We start from the raw sequence: 10,369 nt of genomic DNA, 5'->3' as shown, positions 1-10,369 counted from the left end.
TTCTCTGTGTGTGTGTGTGTGTCTCTGGGAGATGTGACACCGGGAGCTCTTTGCAAGAGCAAGCAGTCCAGCCAGCGGCAGCGAGCAGCAAGGCACCCTCCAGGAGGAGGGGGGAAAGGAGAGGCAGCAAGTGGCACCCCCACCAACTCCCCAGCCAATAACTTTGAACACAGGAGCGAGTTTCCTGCACCCAGCCCAGCCCTACAGCGGCGGGGATCTCGCCTCCTCCATCCAGCACCCCCCCCCCCCCACCCACCCTGGAGGCAGTGGGGGGGTAAAGGTGGGGAGGAGGCAGAGCTGGAGGGTAGGGGCTGGGTGGGGGGACTCTGTCCCGCAGCAGGGTGGAGTCGGCCACACTCACCTGGGCTGAAGTTGGCCCCGGGCTCCCGGCCATGGCTCTGAACGCGAACTGCCGGCCAGCCCTCCTCCCCCCGGCGGCGGCGGCGGCCCGGGACAGCGGCGGAGCCCTGCCCGAGGTGGTGGAGCTGAACGTGGGCGGCCAGGTGTACTTCACCCGCCTCTCCACCCTGACCAGCCTGCCCAACTCGGTGCTGGGCAGGATGTTCGGCCACAAGAGGAACTCGGGCGGGCCGGAGCTGGCCCGGGACAACCGCGGGCGCTTCTTCATCGACCGGGACGGCTTCTTGTTCCGCTACATCCTGGACTACCTGCGGGACCGCGCCGTGGTGCTGCCCGAGCTCTTCCCGGAGAAGCAGCGCCTCCGGCGGGAGGCTGAGTTCTTCCAGCTGCCGGAGCTGGTCCGCATGCTGAGCCCGGACGAGGGCCAGAGCCCCGGGCTGGAGGAGCGCTCCCACAGCGACCTGGACGAGCTGTCGCAGGGCAGCGACCTGCCGCGGGCGGGCAGCCAGGCGGCCGAGCGCCGGGCCGGCTTCATCACCCTGGGCTACCGGGGCTCCTGCGTGCTGGGGCGGGACAGCATGCAGGGCGACGCCCGCCTCTTCCGCCGGGTCCCCCGCATCCTCGCCTGCGGCCGCATCGGCCTCCTCAAGGAAGTGTTCGGGGACAACGTGAACGAGAGCCGCGACCCGGACCGCACACCCGACAGGTACACGTCCCGCTTCTACCTCCGCTACCGCCAACTGGAGAGAGCCTTCGACACCCTGGCCGAAGCAGGCTTCACTCTACTGGGCAGCAATTCATCTCTGACCGGCTCAGTGTGCGGCCAGGCTATTGACGACAGGGCATGGAGCAGCTACACCGAATACCTCTTCTACCGTGAGTACAGCCACCTTGTATTCCTGTTTCCCCCCAACACGTGTGCACCACTGTCCCAACATGTCCCAGTCCACACTATCCAACACACCCACTGTCCACATGTCCCTGTCCACGCCCACTGACCACACCCACTATCCACATGTACTAGTCCACGCCCACTGTCCACATGTCCCTGACCACGCCCACTGACCACACCCACTATCCACATGTACTAGTCCACGCCCACTGTCCACATGTCCCTGTCCACGCCTACTGACCACACCCACTATCCACATGTACTAGTCCACGCCCACTGTCCACATGTCCCTGACCACGCCCACTGACCACACCCACTATCCACATGTACTAGTCCACGCCCACTGTCCACATGTCCCTGTCCACGCCTACTGACCACACCCACTATCCACATGTACTAGTCCACGCCCACTGTCCACATGTCCCTGTCCACGCCCACTGACCACACCCACTATCCACATGTAGACAGTTGGCGTGGACAGTGGGCGTTGACTGGGACATGTCCTAGTCCACGTCCACTGTTATCATGTCCCTGTCCACGCCCACTGTCTATATGTTCCAGTCCACGCCCACTGACCACACCCACTGTCCACATGTCCCAGTCCACGCCCACTGTCCACATGTCCCTGACCACACGTCCCTGTCCACGCCCACTGATTACGCCCACTATCCACATGTCCTAGTCCACGCCCACTGTCTATATTTCCCAGTCCACGCCCACTGACCACACCCGCTGTCCACATGTCCCAGTCCACACTATCCAACACATGTCCCAGTCCACGCCCACTGTCCAACACGTCCCAGCCCACATGCGCTACGAACAAGTTCCAGTCCACATCCACAATTTAGCATGGCGTAGTTTACATCCAGCACATTAAGTTTACACTCATTATCCACTTTCTGTCATACAGATTGTCGACCCCAAATTACCATCCGTTTACGTTTCAGTCTATCGGCAACATTTAACAGTGAGTTTACACCTATAACCCAACCCGGGCACCAATGCACTGGCAGCACTGACTGTGCACTGAATCCCTTTGGGCAGAGGCGGAGAGGGGGCACCATCTCCGCTGCCTCCCACTTAGAGCTAAACTAAAAGCAAACTCTAAATATACAGTAAATAAGTATTCGATCCTGAGCGGGACAAATTCCGCGATCGCAGCGGAACAACAGGTAAGAGTTCGAGTGACCATGAAACGCCAAAGCTGTCCAGGGGCGAGAACAGATTGTGTGCAGTACTTTACGCATGTACATAGCTTTTCTGTATTGACTTCTCCATTTAAAGGCGCCCAATCCGCCACATACAGGCTGTGTGCATGTAGAATCAGTTGTGAGTTCGGGCATTGCTGACAAAGCAGTGAATAAATCAGCCAGAGAGGGACTCTACAATAATTGTAACTATCCTCTAACCCCCTCCGATAAAATATGCCCCAGCCTATACTGTTCGGTTCAATGCTTGCAGCTACTGACTGCTACAGTAATACATGGAACAAGGGCCAGTGTAACATTAAGGACTTTTGATACTGGGTTGGATTGCACAGTGTCTGCCTCATTCTCTGAGACTGGGAGCAGGGAGTTGGTCGCTGGGCTGGAAAGCAAGGAACGCTAGCCGGCAGCTTCTAACATGAGTAAACTTCCATTCAACTGTTATTAAATCTATTCCCTGACCAGTCTGAGATACCGGCTGCAAATCGAGATCATTTCATACCAGTTTAATCAATACCTCCAGCCAATTGCAGGAGGCAGTATCGAGCTGTTTCTTTTCCCCCTGGCATAAGGTCCTGCCAGGGTCGGTCCAATATTAGGATAGCATTCCCAGACTTTCTTTGGAATAACGGGTTTATTACAGTTTGATACGACATTACAGTTGCTGTGGATGTGGGATACTGCTCACAGTGGGGATGAATGGGGCAGTCATCTCACTTCAACCTGCTTGTAAAGTTGCAACTTCAAATGTCAGAGGCATAAGGTGTCGGGAAGAAATCGGCGGTCTCGGGGTCCTAATGCGAACGGAATTCAAGTTCGGAATTAGGATAGGAATGGGATACGCTCTTGCCCTTTTATGGCAAAGCACCGGCTCGCTGAATCATCCTATAGTGCTGTATCTGGCATGCCTCACAACGTCACTGGCAAACATCTCATTCATGAGTTTTCTCGACCCAGTCAAAACTCCTTAATTAGTGCAGTCTTGAAAATGCCACCAGGTCTATCCAAAGATAGTAATTCACAAATTCAGCACTGTTCATTGAATCATAGAATCCTACAGTGCAGGAAGAGGCCATTCAGCTCATCAAGTCTGCACCGACCACAATTCCACCCAGATGCTATTCCCGTAACCCCACGTATTTACCCTGCTTGTCCCCCAGACACTAGGGTCAATTTGTCATGGCCAATCAACCTAATCTGCACATCTTTGGAATGTGAGGGGAAACTGGAGCACCCGAAGGAAACCCACGCAGTCACAGGGAGAGAATATGCAAACTCCACACAGACAGTGACCAGATTTGGGAACTGAACCTGGGTCCCTGGTGTTGTGAGGCAGCAGTGCTAACCGCTGTGCCACCGTCACACTCCAAACCTGAACAACTGTACAACGAAGGGAAATAGAGAATAATAGGTCCTAGCTGATATTAACAGCAAGTTTTGGCATGGTGCGGTGGGGGAGTGGGGAGGAGGAGGAGGAACAGGTGGAGCAATTTGGCAGGTCAGCAATGACTTTACAAAGTGGAGTGCACATGGTTAGTGTTGAATATGTGAAACAATTGATCCAGCATTGCTGTATTCTGTTGATGCAGTATTGGTCATTCAAGTCACAAATTGTGTGAATCATGAGAATATTTGTTTTTTTTTCTAATTTTATGACAGAGAACTTACCAGTGGGACTGTGAAACTTCTCACTCTTGAAGCAAACGACCAACTATCTTGTATTATATGGTGAAAGGAGCAACACAGTGGTGCAACATTAGGGGGATAAGATTAAAGCACTCAAATATTGGGTAGTAAATGTCCATTATTTTTTCTTGTCGATGGCAGGCTGTATTAAGGGCAATCTAATACCATTCTCCTCTACAAATTTAAAAATAAATATATGCCTGTCCTCTGATGTGTGCTAACACCTGACATTAGATTCCATATGAAGGCTGTGTCCACCCAAGCTCCCCACAACACCATGGCTCCAACAAGCCCCCCCATGTCAGCATGCCCTGATTCTTCTTGTGAAGATCAAATTATCTTTTCCTTTTGTTTGAGCACATCAATTGTAATGATTGGCCTGAGATTCTTTGCCCCTTAATGCCCTTGTATAGACATGGCAGCTGTTCTGTTCATCTACAATATAGATATCATTAGTCATTCAAGCAGAACAGTCTAATAAAAGGACTGAAGCTCTCAGGTTGAGAACATAACTTGATCTCTATAATTAAAGAATGATGACAACATTTACTTCTATATTCTTTCAGTAATTTGCATTTTAGTATAAATATGAGCTTAGCAACAAATGACTGTTCATTCTTCAAAGATGGTCAGTCAAACTAATAATTGAATCTGTGTTGATTTAATATGTGAGATTAAATTACTATTTTGTGCAATGTTGATAGTTTAAATAATAAATTTAGTTCTGTCTAAAATGAAAATCCCAGGCTGTCAAATTTGAAGACTTGTTAACCATTCCAATAGTGACTTCATTGTTCTGTGCCATGTAGAGAGGTATTTACCTTGATCTGAAGGACTAAATTGACTCTTAGCTTTGCCTCACCAATGTAACACGTCATGACTACTATTTGCCTAGGTTCTTTCTTCATGAATAATTATATAGAATCGTCTGTTACCCAAAAAAAGCAACCAATTTAGTTTGAAAACCACACTGTACACATCAGGAGTCTAGAGTAGATCAGGAAGAAATTGAGGTAATCATTAGGTAGTACATCTTCAATTAAATGGCAGAGCTCATTTTGCAGTGCAGTTCAAAATAATTGGGGGAGCAGTCACTCCTTTGCTCTGTCTGTGTTAAGAATTAGCTGGAGTGATAGTTGTTTCAAATAAAATAAAACAGTGACCTTGTTGCATGAGATGTGATTGGATGTTGAACAGACCACTGAGGTTATAATTACCGCTGCAAAATCTTGCTGCTTCTTGGAATGTCAAATTTGAGGAATTTCTCCATTATGATAAAATTAAACTTTTTTAAAAAACGTTTGTTTGATATTTCAGTTTACCCTTTAATCTTATATGTATGTCCTAATCATTTGATTTGTTCTTTGTAAAATTTTAATCGAGTGAAGTTGCTGGTGCATATTACTTCCTGGTTTGCTGTCTGTGAGAATACCTCAAGGTTGCTTACAGTGTTTGCTGATATCACTGTTGCCGGATGCCCTGGTGATTCCCTTGACTTGGCATCAGATTTAAATAGACAATAGGAAAAGGGAAATCCATGCTACAAAGACTGATTGAACTTTATGGCAGTTTTGTTCAAACCCAATGCTGAATGCTGCTGTTGACTATTGAAATGGCTATTAGTTTCAATCACGTGGAGAAGGAAATAGGGGATTAACATATAAGTTCAGAACTGGCATAATGAATTTATATAATGATGTATCTCTTGAGGCCATTGGAAAGAAGGGAGGCATTTCTTCATAGACAGTGAGTGAAAAACCTAGATGGATTACAAAGCACCATTGTCTGTAGACTGGAAGCAAATTCTCTTTGCATACTTTGCCAGACACAATGAGCAGCATGAGTGTGGTCCACACAAGGGCATTGCTTGGCATAAAGCTTAGGGGGTGGAAAGTCTGCAGAGGGATCTAGATAGGCTGAGCGAGTGGGCGAGGACCTGGTAGATGGAGTATAATGTTAGCAACTGTGAGGTTATCCACTTTGGCAGAAATAATAGTAGGAGGGATTACTATTTAAAGGGCAAAAAGCTGCAGCATGCTACGGTGCAGAGGGACCTGGGGGTCCTTGTGTATGAGTCGCAAAAACCCAGTCTGCAGGTGCAGCAGGTGATCAAGAAGGTGAATGGGATGCTGGCCTTTATAGCGAGGGGGATAGAATATAAAAGCAGGGAGGTCTTGCTGCAACTGTACAGGGCACTGGTGAGGCCGCAGCTGGAGTACTGTGTGCAGTTTTGGTCGCTGCACTTGCGCAAGGATATTTTGGCCTTGGAGGGAGTGCAGAGGAGGTTCACTAGGCTGATACCGGAGATGAGGGGGTTGGACTATGAAGAGAGGCTGAATAGACTGGGTCTGTTCTCGTTGGAGTTTAGAAGGATGAAGGGGCATCTTATAGAGACATATAAGATAATGAAGGGGATAGACAGGATAGAGGTAGAGAGATTCTTCCCGCTCAGAAAGGACAGCAGGACTAGAGGGCACAGCCTCAAGATAAGGGGGGAGCAGTTTAGAACGGAGTTGAGGAGGAACGTCTTCACTCAAAGGGTAGTGAATCTCTGGAATTCACTGCCTGTTGAAGTGGTGGAGGCTACCTCGCTAAATATATTTAAGACACGGGTAGATAGGTTTTTGGTAGGCAAGGGAATTAAGGGTTATGGGGAGAAAGCAGGAAAGTGGAACTGAGCCACTTCAGGTCAGCCATGATCTTATTGAATGGCAGGGCAGGCTCGAAGGGCTAGATGGCCTACTCCTGCTCCTACTTCTTATGTTCTTAAAGCTTCCTTTGTATTTTTCTGCTCAGCATAACGTACAGTGCACCATAACCTACTCACTGGATAATGGTCCATGCTCACACCTTTATTCCAGGACAAATGTCCTAGAACAGTTGAATGCCCCAATCTGTAATCACTCGCTTCATGTTCTTGCTCAGCCTTACAGGCAATTCTAATGATCCAAATGGAATCAGTACTGTGCCAACATCTTTAAACTGAGAATGACTTCAAAAATTACCCTAAAATAGAGTCTTGTCAGGCAATAGCTAATTAATATGGACTTGGGTTTCGTTTTTCCATGCTATGGGAAGCTATTCATAAATTTGATTTGAAAAATACTGTCAAATAACTGAAGCTGTTTATGAACATGAATGTACATTGTTTTGTGCTGAGCAAGTGCTTTGCTCTATTATATTACACTTCAGGTTAGTGTAAAATACAGTATTGATATTTTATTGCTCAATGACCTCTTAATGCACTGTAATCAATGACCTACTACCTTATTCCAGATCTGGGCAGTGGAGAGTAACATTTATTATTTCCAATGTTAACAGCATCTTCAATATGTTTTTAAGTGGGATCTCCCATATTTTCACCATCTTAAAAAATAATTCTGAGACACCATCTTTTATTTGTTTTCATTGAGTGAACACTACTTTCAGTTCAAAGACAAATAATTCGCAGGATGGTTAACAAAAACATTAGATCACCTGAATGAATTTTTCGATTTAAGGGTTCATTGTCAGCAGACAGTGTTTTACAGAACTGTAGACAGAAGAGGGTGCAGTGACACAACGCATGACATAAAAGTATGATTGCATCATGATTTGTTGTCACAATGTGTAAGTATTGGTTATGAGTTGACCTAAAATTGGAGTACATTCCCATTCCTGCACTGCAATGGGTAGTTACCAATGCTGAAGCACTCCAACAACTAAGTCTGACAAAAATATTGTTACCACTGGGCAACATCTGTTTAATAACCCTAAACCAACTGCATCTTACCTCAAAATATTGTAACTGCCTCTCCCAGAATCGTTCTATATAAATAAGTTGAAAACCCTGGAGTAAAGAAAATATCTCACCAACAGCAGTACATTGTGAATATTATGCAAAGTCTGTGAGAAACAGTCTCAAATATTTAACATGAAAGAGGGACATTATGTAGCTGACAATTTTGTGTAATTTATCAACTTGTCTATAATTTTCCTTTCTGCCTTCTTATCGTATACAAAGTCTGCTGCTCCATACTCCCATTGCCCCCATATGTCTAAGCTCTTTTTTACTGTTGCTGAGATCCTTACAAACTCTAAATTTTGTCTTTATTTTCTCTGTGTGGGTAATACTTGCTTTGAGAAAGCAGTGGGCCTTTTACTTGATTAACACTAGTCCTTGTGATAATGGTGTTTCCATGATGGTATTAAATAGGAAATTCCAGGATATTGAACTAGCATTGGTGAAGGAACAGCGATCTAAATAGTCAACTCTGGATGGTATGTGACTTAGAGGAGAACTTGGAAGTGATGGTGTTCCCATTACATTGCCACTCTTGTCATTGGCATATGTTATCTACAGAAAGGGAGGAAAATCATTAGCTTTCCACCCACACCATGGTGCTGAAAAGGCTCTTTATTCAAGGTACAAATGACATCCTATGTGCTGGTGAAAAAGGTAAATTTTCCTCCTTCATTCTTTGTGATTTACCTGCATCATTTGGCATGGTCAATCACACTATTATCCTCCAGCGCCTCTCCACTGTCATCCAGCTAGGTGAGCTTGCTGTCACCTGATTCCATTTATTCTTTATCTAAATGTAACTAGCAATAGCTTCTCTTCCTCCTCCCACTCCGATATTTTGTTGCCACCCACCCCCCTCCCCTCAGTGACAACATCTGGAGGCACAGACTTAGTTTTCACACATATGCTAATGGTACACAATTCTTCCCACCATCACCTCTTTCAATTCTTCCATTGTCGCTAAATTATCAGACTGCTTATGCAACATCTAGTACTGGATGAGCAGAAGCGTCCATGAATTTCATACTGGGAAGCCATGGTTTTTGGTCCCTGTCCCAAACTCCAGTCTTTATCTCCTAATTCCATTCCTCTCGCTGGCAACATTCTGTGATTCAGCAAACCTGTTCACAACTTGTCACATTTCACCCTTAGATCAGGTACTGACTACCTATTTTAATCTTTGCAACATTGCCGCTGTCCCGCTTAATCTGCTGTTTCAACCCTGAACCCTCATTCATACCTTAGCTACGTCTTAGATGTGACTACCCCAAAGCACTCCTGGCTGGTCTCCCACAATCTACCCTCCATAAACGTAGGATCATCCAAATTTGTGCTGCCCATGTCTTAATTGGCAGTAATCCCCATTCTCCTATCACCTGTGTTTGATGACCAATATAGGCTCCTGGTCAGGAATGCCTTGATTTTAAAATTCTCATCCCTGTTTTCTAATCTCGCCAGCACCTTATGCCTCTCTAACTTCTGCCAGCCTCACAATCCTCCAAGATATCTGTGATTCCCTAGTTCTGGCCTCTTGTGCATCCTCTGTTTTAATTGCATCGATGGACATGCCTTCAGTTGCTTAGGCTGAAAGCTTGGGAAAAACATTATACACCTATCCAGCTCCATAATGGTGGCACAGTGGTTAGCACTGCTGCCTCACAGAGCCAGAGATCTGGGTTCAATTCCAGCCTTAGGTGACTGTCTGTGTGGAGTTTGCACGTTCTCCTCAACCTGCATGTGTTTCCCTGGGTGCTGCACCTTCCAGCCACAGTATAAAGATACATGGGGTTATGGGGATAGGATGGAATTGTTGTCAGTGCTGGCTCGAAGGGCCAAATGGCCTCCTGCACTGGAGGGACTCCATGATTCTAAATCTTGTTCCCTCCTTTAAGACACTCCTTTAAAACTGTTCTCATTGAGCAAAGCTTTTTGTTATCTGACCTAATATCTCCTTTATGTGGTGTGGTGTCATACTTTGTTTCGTAATTCTCTTGTCAGGCATCTTGCAATGTTTCATTTTGTTAAAGGCATTATAGAAATATAAGTTGCAAATGTTTCAGCAGCTCATTCTTCCGCCAATACAGCATGTTTTTTAGTAGCTAGTTACCCACCAGAATTTCATGAGGTCTAGAAACTAGTAATCCATTGCATCTTTAGCATACACTAGCTTGGAATGGGCCATAACGCATACTATTTTTAGCAAGAGAATGAGGTGTACTATGCTCCTTCCTAACCTGGAAGTACTGATGTCAATCAATAAGCTGAGATTAGTTGACTCAATACACACTAAAAGTGAATTAGGATCTTCCTTGTATATAGCTTAATAATGGTGATGAACTGAAAAGGTACAGTTCAAGAGACATTTCCTGTTTGTTTTTATGCTCTCACTTTTCGATTAATTATATGTTTGAACGTGGCTGTGCTGGTTTATGTTTATTTACA

At 46.1% G+C, this 10,369-nt stretch overlaps 1 protein-coding gene across 2 annotated transcripts in view; it reads left to right on the top strand.

Annotated features, from left to right (window-relative positions):
• The first annotated feature begins 325 nt into the window (after positions 1 to 325).
• Positions 326 to 10,369, top strand: part of LOC145351811 (BTB/POZ domain-containing protein KCTD16-like) — a 193,261-nt gene continuing 183,217 nt past the window's right edge. For both annotated transcript variants that reach the window (XM_080201469.1, XM_080201470.1), the window contains exon 1: positions 326 to 1,236. In XM_080201469.1, the coding sequence (XP_080057595.1) occupies positions 393 to 1,236 (844 nt within the window). In that variant the 5' untranslated portion in view covers positions 326 to 392. The remainder of the gene's footprint in view (positions 1,237 to 10,369) is intronic.

This window comes from Carcharhinus amblyrhynchos, chromosome 13 (assembly GCF_965287045.1).
Source record: "Carcharhinus amblyrhynchos chromosome 13, sCarAmb.v2.hapA, whole genome shotgun sequence".
Classification (NCBI taxonomy): domain Eukaryota; kingdom Metazoa; phylum Chordata; class Chondrichthyes; order Carcharhiniformes; family Carcharhinidae; genus Carcharhinus; species Carcharhinus amblyrhynchos.
The sequence above is the reverse complement of the archived record's forward strand: the minus strand, read 5'-3'. Positions and strand labels throughout refer to the sequence as shown.